At 37.0% G+C, this 16716-nt stretch overlaps 1 protein-coding gene across 3 annotated transcripts in view; it reads right to left on the minus strand.

Annotated features, from left to right (window-relative positions):
• The window catches only part of LOC139147119 (core-binding factor subunit beta-like), a 36311-nt gene extending 19595 nt beyond the window's left edge, over positions 1-16716 (minus strand). Inside the window, exons 1-5 of one of the 3 annotated variants that reach the window (XR_011555651.1) lie at positions 15928-16154; positions 15663-15749; positions 15346-15465; positions 8978-9094; positions 4620-7128 (exon numbers count right to left, since the gene is read on the minus strand). Coding sequence is in view for 2 of the 3 variants with exons in the window: in XM_070718021.1 (XP_070574122.1) it covers positions 7009-7128; positions 8978-9094; positions 15346-15465; positions 15663-15749; positions 15928-16005 (522 nt within the window). In the remaining variant the exon portion in view is untranslated. Of the gene's footprint in view, positions 1-4619; positions 7129-8977; positions 9095-15345; positions 15466-15662; positions 15750-15927 lie in introns of all 3 variants that reach the window. The other 2 variants (XM_070718021.1, XM_070718022.1) reach the window with 2 other exon arrangements.

Genomic DNA, 16716 nt, shown 5'->3' on the forward strand with positions numbered 1-16716 from the left:
AGGTGGTACATCATCAGAAACTGCTGGCCTTTACAAATGTACTCCTTTGAATCCAGAAAATGCAAAGACTGGCCTACCTACGTAACAAAAATAGTACAAACTCACTTGATTGGCATGAACACCACATATGGAACTGCAGGTATTTTTATATATTTTACTTGTTTTTGTTGTTGGTATACCATAAAACTATTTTAGATGATAAGCCAGCTGTCTGTTCTACTACTTGGAAATAGTACAATACCAGGACAATGTTTGGGTCTCTTTTCAGAACAGTCAAAAAATGTAAAATAATGTATCAAATACAGGCTTGTTTGAATGCGCGAATAAGTCAACATACAACACAACACTGCTGACAGCAGCAATGGGAGTAAATAGACCTAGCTTGACCAGAAAAATTATCTAAATAATCCTCAAGATGATATTGCATGATGATAATCCCTGACAATGCAGAACCATGGCAATAACATCAAATGGCCCAGTAATAAATTGTAAGTTTAGCTGTAGTGATGTTCTAAAGTTACTAAAATCTGTACATTTATATAATGGTAATGTGATTATGGTAAAACTGATTTAAATTCATGTAAAATGTGTGGCATTTATATGAACTCTGTTATTTTAAAGGAAAGATTCCTGACAGAGATCTCAGATTCTAGAAAGGTCACATGATTGTTAATGTTGTTGTGCTGGTTAAAGTAGTATGGCTTCGACAGTGAAAGACTTACACTTTTGCTCAAACTTTCCTTAAGGAATCTTTCGACCATTCACTTTCACAATCAATAAAAATCGGGGGTCACTGTGCTAATTTTTGTACTAGAGAAACAAATAACTCAAGATTTACCGATAATTAAAATTCAAAATGGCCGCCATCCCTATCTTAACTCTGTGGAGAAAAATAAAATTTTTCGAATTTTGAAAAACCAAGCCAGGGAAAAGTTTTCTTACACCAAGAGCTTTAAAATGACCCCCACAAGCGGTATATCAGGAAAGAATTTTGAAAGTTTGAGAGTCTGAATATCTGTCCCCAGGGTGTGTTCTACCTTAATACCAGCACTTTTGCCATGGTTGAAAAAAAATTAAGGTGAATGATTCTAGAACCCTGGTTAAAATTGGAGAGTTGTCTTTGCTTGGCTGCATTTATGTTGCAAGGGGAAACCCGCATTACCTTGACCCTATCCACCATTTCAGTCTCAGTAATTTGGGGGACGTACACAACATATAGAGGTGAAACTGCTGTAGGTAAAATTAATTGTTACAGCATAGTCACCCTTTACTAAAAGACTGTACACAAACATGTTTTCTTCAGTGACGTGAAATATTGATGATCAACCCCCCCCCCCAACCCCCCATCACCACCAGAACTTGGTTCCTGATTCATTGCTGTCTATGATTTGACAGTACCTTCATGATAGATATTGGGAATGCATCAGTAATGAACAAACTACATGCCATAGCATATCGTAGGACAATGTTACATTTACTGTATGTGCTTTACTATGCATTTACATATTTGAATGTGACAGGCAGGCTTTGGTATGTGTAATACCAGTGAAACTGAAACTGTTGCAAGCTCAACTGGTAGTCATGCATTCCTGGAAATACCTATATACTGTGTTATATTTTAACTTCGACAGAATTGTTGTTGTCAAAAACTATGTGTAGCACTCAATATTAAAACATTTATGACTTCCTACACCCTGATAGTCATTGAAAAAGCATTCATATTTAAACACACCCTAATTCTAACACAGCTAAACCTTACCAATTCTGTAAGTGTCTGTAACTAATTACCACTCTGAAAATTCTTGCCTACTGTTGATTCAGGGTTGGCAAATGCATTTAAGAATAACAATGTTTACGGTTTTATTTGGCAAATTTAAAACTTCATGAAATGATAGTTTAATAAAACTTGCGACATAAGATGAAATATGCATGTCCTAAGTATGTTATTGGTATCAAAAAGGTGGATTTGACCTTTTGTAAAGAAACATCAAGACCATGCAAAAATTCTAATTCCATTTACACATATAAACAAAACTAAAGAAACGAAAAAAATAGTTTTGTTAATATTTGCAATGATATTTGTTATGTTGTGCATGGAATAAAATTATACCTGAAAACTTTCCTGGTAATACTCTGATACAGGCAAACTAATATTTGCTACACCATAGACATTTAATAAAAAGACTGAAATAGTTAATTTTAAATTAACTGGGATTGGGTGGAGTAATTGTTCATTCCCAGCACAGCCTACATGTACAATAAGGACATGTGTGTGAATTCCCAACAAACCTATCATAGAGATTACAAAAACTTGTATTGAAAAGACAGATGGTAAGTCTTATCATTCGCCTCAGAGTTCCAAGCATTCCTAACATCCTACAGTTCCATAGGGAGACAATGTCTATTTTGGTATTGGCTCACCCCACACAAAATATGCATTGTTTGCTAATTCTTGGAGTCAGGCATTATTAGAATTGTTTTTGTTGTTGCTTTTTATTTGTCAGTAATAACTAGATGAAAAACACTTGGGTGGTAATTGAGTAAGGCCGGCTGTCTGTGCTTAGATCATTTAAAGCAACCCACTTCATTCAGACTGGGTAACAGTCTGAGTTGAAGACCTGATCACAGTAGATTCTGTGTCTGCAACAAATGTCAATATATCAAACCAGTATAGGACCTCAATGATTGGCTGCAGCAACATTATTAGATACATCTGATACACACTTGTCATGCACTTTATCAATTCATCACTGACTTGTCATTTGTGACCTTGAAGCATTTTCCATAAAATTCATCATTTGTGACCTTGAAGCATTTTCCATAAAATTATTCTACATCCCTATCCCTTATGGCCGGCATTTATGCAGATTCCATCAAAAACTATTATTGAGCATCTAAAAATATACTGCAATCTGTGGGTGGCAAGGGAGATCTATTCCTAGGTGGGGGAGAGCATTTTTGTGATTCTGTAACTGACACTTAAAATACACAGTGGCATTAACTGTTCCCTGAAACAACTTTGTTTACTTGTTAGGATTTATAAATTTGACCTTGATGAAAAATATTTGGCTAATTTGGATTATCAATAATGACTATTTGAAGAGAATCAAAACTATGCATGCAAGCCTAGATCACTTCCCCAAACCAACTATCTAATACAGAAAGTATAGGATTCTCAAAACTTTGCAAACAATTGGTATCTTCATCAACAATGGTTGTTTGGCAAATCTAGTGTACTGCTTGCTAAGTTTTGCTGGAGGACAAAGACACTAAGTTCAATGAACTCAGATATTCATCATGTAATAGAGAAACAAAGACATGTGAATCAAAGAACACCCACGCATGTTTCTTGTAATACAATCCACTGAGAAGTAATTCGATCAAAGAGGAATTCCCGCCAAACTTCAAGAAATTTTGTAAAAGTAGAAGTGGGACCTTAAATGGAAGAACCCTATAAGAGGTTGAAGTGTGGAGTGTTTTTGATTGTTCTCTAAATCCAAAGAGATAATTGAAAGACAAGTTAACTAATGAGAAGTTAAGGGTGTCCTTTTTCAAAAGAAATGCAAGGACAATCATACTAAATGTCTGACTAATCACATTTTTCATTAATGTATTGGACTGTCCCGGGATAGTCTGTTATCAGAACAACTTTTTTACAAGACTAAAACAGGAGATGCTAGAGAGAAGTTACAACTGCATTAATTGCCCAGAGATTATGAAAACTGTCTTGACATAAAAGTTGGAGAATTGACACCGTCCTAGTCAGACTATTGAATCCAGTTTACACACTTTGTAGAGTTTGATAAATTATTTATGCTGTAAGTATGGCTGGACTGATGTCGGTTCAGACAAAGAAAGATAAATTTCATGTGAAAGTAAACAGAAGTGACAACACAAGTGAGAAAAAGCTTGTATTTGCTATTGTACAAAATAATAAGCTCAATCATAGAAAAGTTTTCATAAAATAAATAACTTGTGCACGCAGTATTTTCATAAAATGTAAACAATATCTTTCATAGTTTTATCAAAATTTGCTGATCTAATTCCTTGTCTTGTTTCATTTTTTACAAGGAATTGCACTAGTGTTTGTTGTTTATAGTTTCATTCAGAAAATGACATGTGATTCAAACTATCGCTGTCACTGGCTGCTCTTTAACTCGTCAGAGGATACTTAAATTGGACAAACAAATAGATATGTTTGTAGCACACATTACAAGTATTCTGATTTAAGATATCATTTCAGCCTGGCTACAGATTATTCTGAAGAAAATTTCCTGACTGATCACACATTTATCTTTTCCATGAGTCAGTAGTGGCAAATTCATAGTGTATTTACGAGAGAGTTACGGAGTTTCTTTTGTCAGCATCTTTTGTTAGCTTTGTCACTGTTGTAAATGGCCAGATAGAACGCTACTGCTACAAAACAAATTAAAAAAAAAACAGTCGGCTATAACCAGGCAATTAAAGAGTAGCCTTCATGTCCAACAGCCTTTCTTTCTTATGCCCGGCTGTTTTCAGTGAGTCCTCTTTATGGAGTGAAAGTATGTGGGGGTTGTGTGGGTGGGCAGGTGGACCTGACAACAGGTAAAATTGCATAAACACTGTAAGCAGGTGCCTACCATTTTGTTCCCTGGAGGTAAACATAGTCAAGTCCCAAGAGGTGCATCTATGGGTGATTGTTCCTTGAAAAAACTGCTGGTCACATGTTACCAGAGGTCACATGACACCCTGAGCAACAGTCAAATGAATAAACAATACGTATATGTTAATCGCTGGTTTGTTTGTTACCCCTTTCCTCAATGAAATGGACTTTGCTGTTATGTTGGTCAACTGAAAGCTTTACAATTGGCCAGGTTTTTATCACTGAATACACTTACAAGGTTCAAAGAATGGTCAAATGACTTTGAGATCATGCATATCGTGGTTATTTTCTTGCAGCTGGCTTACCAATGTTTTTGTTTTTGGTTTCTCTAATCCTGACTGACACAGTACTTTAAACACCAAAGCAACCAGTCAACAGTAAAATCAAATTTGATTATGCATGTGGATTCAAATAATATAAATATTATAAACATGAAATAGTACTATTTTAAAAAGAAAATACTTCTATCTTTTATATGACTTTGATTAAGTTCATTGACCTCAGGACAATGTGTCGTCGGACAATTACACCTATGGAAACTGGTACAGGTAGCAAAAGCTTTACAGATATTCAACTAAAAATGCATAGATTAAACTGTCCCTGAAAACAACAATAGATGATAGTATTTGTTAAAATGGTGTTAAGAAAGGTAATGCGTACTTCAGATCACAGCTTTTTTCATTTTGTTTAGTTTGTGGTATCATCGTATTGCCCTTGTTTTGTGAAATTCTTTGACATATTCGAGTGAAAATGTTGAGAAGGTATATTATCTGGTGCTGCAAATTTTTCAGTTTATGGTAGAGAACATTATCGACAGGTTTGAAAGATGTTTTGGATTTTTTTGTAACTCTTTTTGAATAACTTAATGCTAATCTTGCCCAAAATTTGATGTTACCATGACAATCTGAGTGCTTAATGTGTTGGGAGAACAGCTCCCATATTGGAAAAATGTATCTTTTTTCCTTGCTAGATTATTTCTAAATTCAGGATTGCAATAATATATTCACTCTGACAGAAATTTTGACAGTGTGGTGGCTGGATAAGTTGCATGCACTAAAAGACATCTATGAAGTGTCATGGAGGCAGTTATTAAAAATCATCAGAAACAATGCTACTCTAGCAAAAGTGAAAGTAGATGTTTATCTCAGATTAAATAAAGCATGCAAAGATATTCCTAAAATACATCTAAAACCATAAATTTGAAAAAATCGTATACTTTAGATGAAATATTACGTGTATATGCATCTCTGAATGTGAGACTGAATTAGGTCATGGAATGCTTGACTGTCATATATCAGACTAATCATCAAGTGGCAAGGTTCAAGCACAAATCAGAAGCAACAGACACCTATTCTTCATTCATACGTATTTAATTGAACTCTAGATGAATCTAGGCCAAACATACTGAGGAGACTAGAAAGAAATGACAACTGGTCACGTTATCTGTTCATCTGCTTGTATTTACAAAAGATTGCTTACAAAACTGGAGTACAATGAGGTGAAAACATTTCTAAACAAAGTTTTTCAAAAAAGATGAAATCTACACTTAAATATTAAACAGTCAACATTGCTAGGTATCTGTCAAATTGGCAAGTTCCTATGGTTTACCTCTATTCTCATGAAAATATGAAATTATCAATTTCTTGGTGCTGTATTGACTTCAACGTGGTGAGATTATCAGTGAGTAAGGTGGCACAAACAAAGCAATGACATGTATTGTCTTGTCCGGTCTTTCTCTAACACTGTTCAGGACTTTAAAGTTACACAGGAAGTTGTGAAGGCCACTGACATCCCTACTAATGATTAACTAGGTCTCTCAGTTGATTACATTCCACCACTTGGCCTGCTTCAGGTTTTATTTTAAAGCCATTTACTATCAGAATACTGAATCTCAAATCACAGAAATTTCATTCAACCTAAATGCCAAACACACCATGCTTTTATTTCCTTTGTTTTGCTTTCAAATTAAAAACAAACAAAAAATGTACAGCTGGTGTAGAAAGTAAAAGTCACTGTAAAAAGCCTGCATTACATGAACAAAAAAGGTACTTGGGAAAACATCAAAATAAAATGAAAACAGATGAGATTATTACTAATGCCAAGGCCCCAACAAAGACTTGATTAATAATTCAGAATAAACATATTCCTTATGCTACTGAACAGTATGTCTAAGTCTGCATAGCCGGATTTGTTTGCGAGTATAGCCTCCATCAACTCAAATTTTGACTACTCCTCTGTATAGGTATAATGATCCCCATCTACTGGCATCAAGAGTTACAAAACCTAGTAAAATTTGACTCACAACATTTTTTGTTTTTTTCAAAGAGAACAGTTTATCCTTTTCTCTCCGGAAATGAGTAACTTACTTCTGCCTCTGCTTCAGCTCTCCTTTCCAATTCTTCTCGATGTAATCTTTGCCTTTCTTCAAATTCTCGAAGTCTTCTCTGTGTCTGCTCTAAGGACTCTCTCATGACTGCATCTTCTACCTGAATACACACAAAAAAAAGACAATGAATCATTTAATTAACAGCAAACCGACTTGTCATTTGTGCACAGTGTAACACTTCTTGAAACAACCATGGAGTGTTTATGTGAAATTACAGCAACAGGGCAGCCTTCCAATATGGCTGACATAGTGACTTGTTTGGAGCAGCTATCATCTACATTTCTTATGTCAAATTCAATCCAATGTTTGCAAGCTGATAAACAGTTTTGTTTCCTCACATAAACTAACACTTTCTCCGCTTTATCTTCGTCACAATGATTCACTTATCTCTTTAGCAAACACAATACTGTTGTAAGATGTGTAGAAATATGTAAACTAAAATATATTTTTATTTGTTGATCTGTCGAAGGAGACTAAATATCATAAAATGCAGATCACAGATTTCTCTTATAAACCAAATCTGTCTGATTTAAATTGAAAATACTAGTACTATATATACATTAAAATTCATAGGTAAACATAAACATTCCTTTTTTTCTATTTGTTAATGCAATGAGATAGATTTTTTCATGGAGGCCTTGAGGCTTGTGGTTTCTTTGGCAGTAGTTATTTATGGACTTGTGAAGTGTCATATCACAGGACATGTGAAAATCAACAGTGCTCATGTTTAATCCAAAGAGACCAACATTACAGAACAGCATAACAAAAAATTTACACAGCTATCATGTGATAATCTAATTGGTGACAGAAATTTCCAAATTTGACACACAAGTTAGTCAAAAGCAAGGCAGGAATGGCTGAGAACTGAGGTCAACCTTTGACAAAGAAATTCAACATGGTAGGCAGTATAGAACTATGCATATCAACCGTCATGAATTCATATTATTTCAAATCACTATTTCATATCAGTGAAAATCAGCCAACTTAATCCATTTTGTGAATTGCAATAACTTTCACACAGGTTTAACTAGTTATCAAATCATGAACAAAGCATCTTGGCATGTAGCATGTATTTATATTTGTTTCATTGTTTTTGTCATGTTTCCAGAGAGCACAAGCCATCACCGATTCAAAAGCTATTATGTATTGCATGGTATTTTCCTTGATTCAAATTTTAATGCAATTTCTGAAAATCTATATCCATGTCCATTCTTCAGTGAACAATTTAGAACAATTAGAACCTGACAATTTGTTTCTCTTTACAAATAGTGATCTCTTTAAACCTGACATAATGGCCACTTATATTACAAATATGGACTCTGAAAGGTATTAAACACAGTTTGTAGATCAATGAAGAATGGAATTTGACTCAGAGTCTGACATAAAATTCAAACAAAATTACATAAGTATATTTTGCTAATTCATTACATTTATTGTATCTTTTGAAGCATCAAAGGATTCGTCACAGACCTAACCTGTTATATCTAACTCACTAATGCTAAATAACTGACTTAGCTCAATTCCTAAACACACTAAGTTACTAACTGAAAGTGTAAAAAATCTGGCATGGACAGAGAGTACGTGTTTCTATTTTCAAGCATGGTAACCAGGACAAAGAACGGAATGGCCTTGGACTTTCAGAATTCCTTCACACATTGCTATTTGTCTGTGTCTGTGCCTGTCACCATGTTCAGCCACTGATAACAAAACACAGGATCTCACTTCAGTACAGCGGGATGAATTTCTCGTATGTCTAGGGCTTTGCAATTGATCACATTGGCAAACCAGCATTGAATGATCAGAGACTTTTAATTGACAGTTTGCAATGAAATGACTACGGTGCCTTTGACTGCATGGTTGAAATAATACAAAAGTGAAATTTCTTGGACAACAAAAGTTCAAGACACTCACTTTCAATCAATTATGAATAAGATAGACAAATTGCTTACCTGTGCTCTTTCTGAGTCAAACTCAAGACAAGCTACCCCATCAAGTCTGTCAAGGTCTATCCATCCTCTGTATACAACACAAACTCCATTTAGAATAAACTGTGACCTTAAATGAACCTATTGTAACAAAGAAATCAAATCATATTAATTACACTCCTGATAGAAATAAAAGCTGTAACACAAAAGCTCTCACCTATACAAACTTGGGATACATTCACCCTTCCTATCTTTTTTTCCAATTATATGTAACGTTTATTTTTAGAATTTTTGTGAAAATTTTTAAAATCCAACCCACCCCATTTTCCCTGATAAAAATATTCAAACAAAGGATATCTTTAATTCATTGATACAAAGAAAACATTCAATCCCTAAGCATACTTATGAGCAACTTGGATATTTGACAAATTACTGGGGCCATCTTCACATTGTACATTGTAAATACTGTAAACCAGGTTACTGTAAGTCAGGTGCATCTCTGAATTTACATGCAGGACAAAAATACCATTCACCTTGCTGTTCTATAGATAATAAATTGCTAGTGTTCATTTTCTACTGTCAAAATAACACAATTTATCTGTTGTTAAGGTGTGTAATCAGCAGTGCCTAAAATAGAAATTAACAAATTATTCCAGATTTCAAAAATAAAATATTGCTGCCATATGGCATTCATCTGTATTTGTGACCCATTGAGCTAAGTCACTCATTTTGAAAGAATGTCAGAATTTTTACTCCCCTCATTAAAGAATGATTCATTTTATAAAAAAATGACTAAAAGTGTGACAAAATGAGTAAAAGTATGACACAACTTTACGGTAAGAAATACTTAGAAATGCAATATAATCTCAAACATAAAATTCTGCATTCTCATCAGATTTACATCATGCCAATGTTCTGATGATTTTTCAGCTTTATCCACAGTCTGCCAAGCCTTCAAAGATGCATTTCTACAATCCTGCCATTTTACACTCACTACATGTTATGGCCTTCAAGCCTACCACACAAAAACAATACCCACACACTTATCTACATATCTCCACACACTAATTCCTTGATAGCTGTTTTTCCCAAACAATTTATTCTTTTTTCAGGAAATCATAAAATTGAATCCATTATTTCACAAGAGTGATAGCAATGACGACTAAAAGTGGGATTTTCACTTGTAAGGAATGAAGATGATATACAGTATAATAAAAAACACAACATGCATGAAAAAATTGCAAAATATTCCTCTTGACCTGATTGTGTCATAAACACAAAAGGAAAAGAGATTGAAGATTTCCGTTATGTATTTTCTCGCACTGTGAATAATCACATAACTTATGACAAACGATATGTCCTTTTTCTTGAAATGGCATCTTAGCACACTTAGGACAAAAAATGGGACCTTTAAAATTGAGAGAATAGGAATATTTTTATACATATCTCAATTCAAACAGTATCATGGCCAATAATTTATTTCAATCTCCAAACTATTGAAATTTTCTTTAAGGATTTAATATTCAACTCCTGAAAATGTGACAAACAGCAATGTTAGTGTTTTGACAGGCTTCATGACAGGCCTGGATGATATTGCTGACGAGGTTTAAGGAGTGGGTATCTCTCGGTCGCTGTGTAGGCTTTTGTTTTAATCCTAATACAGGACGCAAATCGTTTGACTTTTTGCTTGGGATAAAATGAGTTGCAATATATTTAATTCTTCTTTAAAGTTCCAAAGTTAAGAAAGTATATGGTATCGTTTCAGCCGACCATCAGTTCAAACTATAAGCCGACTCGCAATTTTCGTTGAACGTTTCCCTGCTACTCTATCGCTGAATAACTGAAGTTTTTCTGCTGCTATCCTGTCGTATTGGTCATCACAAACCTGTGCTGCTAATAAACTAGCTCCATTTTACGCTGATTCAACCACAGTATCTAAATTTTAGGCCGAGACAAACAGTTACTGACGATTTTGAAAGTTTGAGAAACGTTGCTGGATTTCCACTATGCTTATTTACGGCCGTCTTTGGTTCCGTAACAATTTTTACTTCTGAAGATGACGATGTAAAATTTAAGTGGACAAACACGACATGTCGGGGTTCCCTTGCCGCGACTATCCCCTTTCAGCTTTGGTGAATAATTCCAATGAAGCTAGAAATTACATCGGAAAATACTCAATAATTGAAACAGTAGATGTCTAATTTCAAGTTGATTTGTAAGCTTTATGTTGGCATGCTGTTCGATCGATGCAGTGCTACAGCAATTTTACCACGCGGTGACTGCATTAAACATGCATCAAACGTTAAGAATTCCCCCACGATGTTGAGGTCGGTTTTCCAGTACCGCTCCCGGAAAAAAGCGTGAGCTACAAAACGGTGGCATTTGATGACTGACCAAGAACGGGCGATTCTTTATTACACTGCGTAGATATAGTATGTATTTCGGTTTGTCTAGCAACAGTCGTAAAACTTGTTTTTCACGTGGAAACGATGTACTCCCACGGCTCTCTGGGAACGAAAATATTGGGCATTTCGTGACCATCTCTCATGAACTATCATCAGATCAAAGTAGACGGCTATTATTTTTATTTGTACTATTATCTGTTAGTGTGGCATATTATTTCTGATATATTGTGTTTTACTTGTCGTCTGCCATTTGAACAGAGCAAGTTTAATATCTAAGCATTTGATCTGTCGTGCACAACACGTATGCAGCGCTTTTACAAGCACGACTCGTGTACTCCGTCGCCTACACATGCAGGTAGTACCCGCGGGGCCAAGAGGGTTCGAGGGCCAGAAAGATTTCATCAAAATAAAATGCAGCTGATACCGTTGCCTTCTTTTATTAACTGAATTATTTTATGATATTTACAAACTTCCATATACCTTAAGTTTCCTTTTACTAACTGTCGTTTGGATTTTCTGTCCCACGCGACACCTTCAGTGTAACAAACTGGCACATGCGATCGCTTTCGTCGGACGACAGCCCGAAAACCGCTGCTTCTTCTCAACAATATAAAACGTGGGCATGTTTACGAATACTTACACATCGAACACACACGATCTATATCATCATTTTCACTGTTACTGTCGTTTTCATAAAAACATTCGCTAAAATTTCATTTACATTTGATGATAAACTTCGAACATTTTACGAAGTTGTTCATAGTTGAATTGACGCAACACAATCACAGTATATATAGCCTTGGTTTGTATTAAGCCAGAGTCGATCGACGATCAGATATTTTCAACGTTGACGCATAATTAGCCGTATTCACTTTTTCACGTCTATAATTACAGATAATTTCGAGAGAACTCTGTATCTTGTGTGATCGCGATAAAAATCTGTGCACAGTTTTCAGTCTTGCTGCCTTTGAACGCATCATTCACTGTTATCAACTATCCGCGTAATTGTACAATGTATAAAAGGCTAAGCGACTATAGGCAATCAAATACACGCGTGTTAGTAAGTCGTAAACTTAGATTTACGATTTACTACAGAAAGGCAGAAATTCTACAATGTCACTTATTCACAATTCGACACCAGCACGTTACACCCGTGGAAACATCTTTCGCTCTATCGACCATGATGTGCACTGACTTTCACAGGCACCATAGCCCAAATGCGCCTTCCGACAGCGCATAGCAACAACGCGCATCCCGAAAGAGCGCTCTGCGCGTCAGTCGTACTTCCAGAAAGTTACCAACGGAGCTATAGCTGCCAACCGATCACAAGAGAAAAGATTTGAGAAGTAAGACTCTCACATGAGAACAGAATTCCGACTGATTCTCATCATTTACTTTGCCTTTTTTTCTGTAAAATAAGGAAATGATTTCGATCGGCGCACTTCTTCCTGCATAGCCGACATCAATCCAACAGATTTTCACATACTTTATTACCTGCTTACGATGGTATACATAAGTTAACATGTTAAAAGAGCGATCCATTTAAGTCGATAATAGATAATAGCAAGTTGCAGAACCTGTAAACTTCATTCTAAGTAAAAACTATCACCTTTCTAAAGTATTACCCATAGTTTAAAGCGATGATGGATAACTAGACTTGCAACATTATTGTTAAATTTGCCATAACCATTCTGCGCATTTTAACCTCTGGTACAGTAACGTGCTGTCAAAAGAATCATATTCTATTCCTTTCAATTTACCCAATAAAAGTAATTTTATAATTATAAAACCTACAGGTTTCTAAGTAGCCATTCCCACCTTCCGTACTGAATCTGATGGGAAAATGCGCGTGGATTGCAAGAAACTTACAGAAAACTGTGATTACCCGACATGTCTTATGTTCAGTCACTTAGGTTCTTTACCTGTTACTATTTTATCGCCTATTAGCCTATCGTTTTAATTATGAGAGATGAAATTAATCTAAGGCATGGCTTGCTTGTTTCTTATCTAAACCTTAAAATTTAATGTCGCTCAAAGGAAAACGAGTGTTTAGCGAATGTCCAGTAGCGATTTGATTAAAACTTCGCCAAACGTTTCTGCATTATTCACAAGGCTCAACTTACACTGAGTAATGTGTATTTCAAGTTGCCTGGTTGCCCTATCTACATCGCTCATTTTGCAAGTTTTTGTTTATAGCTATGCTGAAATAAGGGCAACAGTGTTCGCCAGATCTTGGTTTCAGAGCCAAAAATTGACTTTCTCGTATTTGTTTAGTCCTCGTAATAGATCGTAGCCGACTCTATATTTCTCCACGATCCAATGGCGCGTTAGTATTTGTCCCCTTTACCCCATCTGTTGCCATCTCTGTGGGATTTTCGCGATTTAAATCCCCGTTATCGCAAACCTGGTAACTTCAGTAGCCAATCTATAGAGCTCTATAAGAGGCAACATGCTACTGTTGGACGTTTTCCAGAACAGTGACGATGTTTGACTTTAACAAAATGGAGAATGTATCGATGTTCGGATATCTGGGACACTTGGGTATCTAACCTTCAGAAGTCCTTTGCTATCCAAGGCTTGGAAGCTCCCCTACACCGAACACGTGCAATAATTACAGAAAGAAGGCAGTTTATAAAGTCGACTATAACATGGCATTTCTGACAAAAATTGAGATGACAATCTAAATTTCTCGGAAAAGCGATGCCGCATTTTTGCGTCAGTGTCGCGTACTCGTTTCGCGGGGAAATTTGTCGCCACGAAACGTGCTGATTGAGTTTTCTGCTGGAAGAAGCCCTGGTTCGAGTGCTTCCAGTGGTGTTATCGCTAACCAGAAATGTCTAAGATATCTTGGACATCCAGAATTGTCGACAAATTCGGGGCTTGGCAGCAACAGACAGTAAAATTGTAGAGAAAACAGAGTGGTGTAAATGTTGGCTCCATGCCACCATGGAATCCATTTCAGTACGCCATGATTGTTCTCGCACTCACCCGATACCGAACTTCGCGATACGCGTAGTTGGTAAAAAGTGATGAACCAAGCGTTGAAATATGAATCAATAACGTGAATCTTTGAAGACACAAGTACTTAGGAAACAATAGTTACTTCGATCGGTACAATAAAACTACATGACGACCTAAGGTTGGGTCAGAGAGTGGTCTGTTAACCATACGGGACCGGACGTCCGTCTCCGATAGTCTCCATTCACCTGTAAGCCCCGTGTACATTATTGAACACATCGATTTGCCAAAGAACGTGAAATGCCATGCAGTTAACCGGAGAGCTAAATGATGTACAGTATGCGACCAATGCAGAAAGATATTGACTAGTATGGTCAATTTTATCGATACGGGGAAATCTTGAAATCGTTAATATCGATCCAGGTTAGGGAGGGAAGTAGGGCTATCACTATCACTTGTGACGACTTGAAACTCAGCGGCGTAGCAGTGGGAAAGGCGCGTAAGTGATGTGCACACGCATAAGGGTTGGGTTGGGTCGGTTAAATGGTACAGCGGTCCGTGCCAAACTCCCCGGTGAATAATGACACAACAATTCCTATGGCCTGGTGGAGGTCGCTGACCCATTATCGGACAGGAAGATCAGTCACAACCGGGCACGTTTTTAGCGTGTTTACAATCTTTTCTCAGTCCGCCTTACACCAAGCAACACCTGTAGGCAAACAATCACTGTGGTATGTTTTTGAAACATACATGTAGGATTGCAACAGCCCACATATCCCTCGTATCAACCCTCAATTCACCAGCAATCGTACCTCTGGAAGTACTCATTAAAACTGAAATTCACAAACACATCTCACACGCTCACTCGCCAGTGATTCTTCAAAGTAAAACAGAACGTAGGTCCTGCTACTGACGCTCTTTCACGACACGACAAAGTTTCCACCCCGGTGAAACAGGATACTTGGAATTTAGTGGAAATAAAGTCACTCAAGGCCAGTCCTTGTCCTAATTTGCGATTATCTCCCTTACCTTCCCCACTTCTTTATCAAAATCTACAAATTCTTTGGTCGGGATTCTGTCAGCTTTGTTTTCACTCCATGCGTTGGACGCAAACTGTAAATGTAAATTTGTACCCGTTGCAGTGAAGGCCTACGAGGAAAGGAAAAATAAAAAAACAAAACAGAATCGTGAATTAAAAAATCCTAGAGGGGAGTTTGTTGACATAACGGTATTTCGATGAGATGGCGCGAATAATCAATTTGGATGGTGTTAATGGTGATTCACACGAGTTGTGTGTCACTTCTATAGGGTGAGGCTATGGGAAGGAAATTCGAAGGAGTACTTACTATTTCCGAATGTCCTTCTCTGCACGCCGTCTGAAATCGAACTTGCCTTTCTTCAAGTGACCTGTCCCTGAAAGCTGTATATTTGACCTGCGAGCGAGAGCAGAGATTTGAGTAGTCAGCACATTCGAGGCAATGCGGGTCGTCCTCTGGCTCTGTGAGTAACGTATGCTCAAGTGCAACTCCACGGACCTCATAGCACCCCACTTCCGGGTTTACCAGCAGAACCGAAGTCGATCGTCGACTGGGTATTCCAGTGCACACTTACCTCACATTCGCGACTGAGTTTCCTGAACAGCTCGTCGCTTTCGAATTTCTCCTTCTGGTTCGGAACTACCCTTGGCATGGCTGGTGTACTCCACAATACGTATAAAAAAACTACTAGGTGAGCGCTGTGTGGGAACTACTAGAGTGACATCGCAGTGCCGTCAGTGTGTCCATTCATGCCAAACGCGAGTTCATGTAATTCCAAGGCCCCGCCTCTTAAATCACACTGGCTGGTGTGATTGGTTATACTGCGTGAATAAACAAGCACGAGTTATTACGATACTTTCCTAATTAGGAAGTCTCCCACTCGTATTGTTCGGAATCGACGTCAGCCGCTGTGATTGGTTTCCGAAGATTCACGAAAATGTAAACAAGTTACTGTTCGGCAGTTCTCGGAAATAGTCACCACCATAAAAGGCGCGTGACTGCTTTGTTATTATAATTTCCACGTGGAATACAATCACCTAAGAAACCGCATAGTGTATACTCATCGCGGTTTCAGTTGACGCTTGTCAAGTACGCTATGATTCGCCAGAAATTCAAGATAGAAGGCAATGTTATGATATTTAGAGGCAGGACTTAACTGCCGTATTTTGATGTATTCATCCTAAACTGAAGTATCGTTTGACGGCCGTCTTGTTTACATCAAGGAACAGTAACAAACAGTAAACAGAGCGGAGGGACAGTAAACACTTGTGGGATATCGTCGTTCCTATGTAGCCATAGTGTTTACATGTCTCGAAAAACAAAAAGCTCAAAGCGAAAGATCCACGACTCACGACACGTCGGA

Source organism: Ptychodera flava, chromosome 13 (genome assembly GCF_041260155.1).
Source record: "Ptychodera flava strain L36383 chromosome 13, AS_Pfla_20210202, whole genome shotgun sequence".
Taxonomy (NCBI): Eukaryota; Metazoa; Hemichordata; class Enteropneusta; family Ptychoderidae; genus Ptychodera; species Ptychodera flava.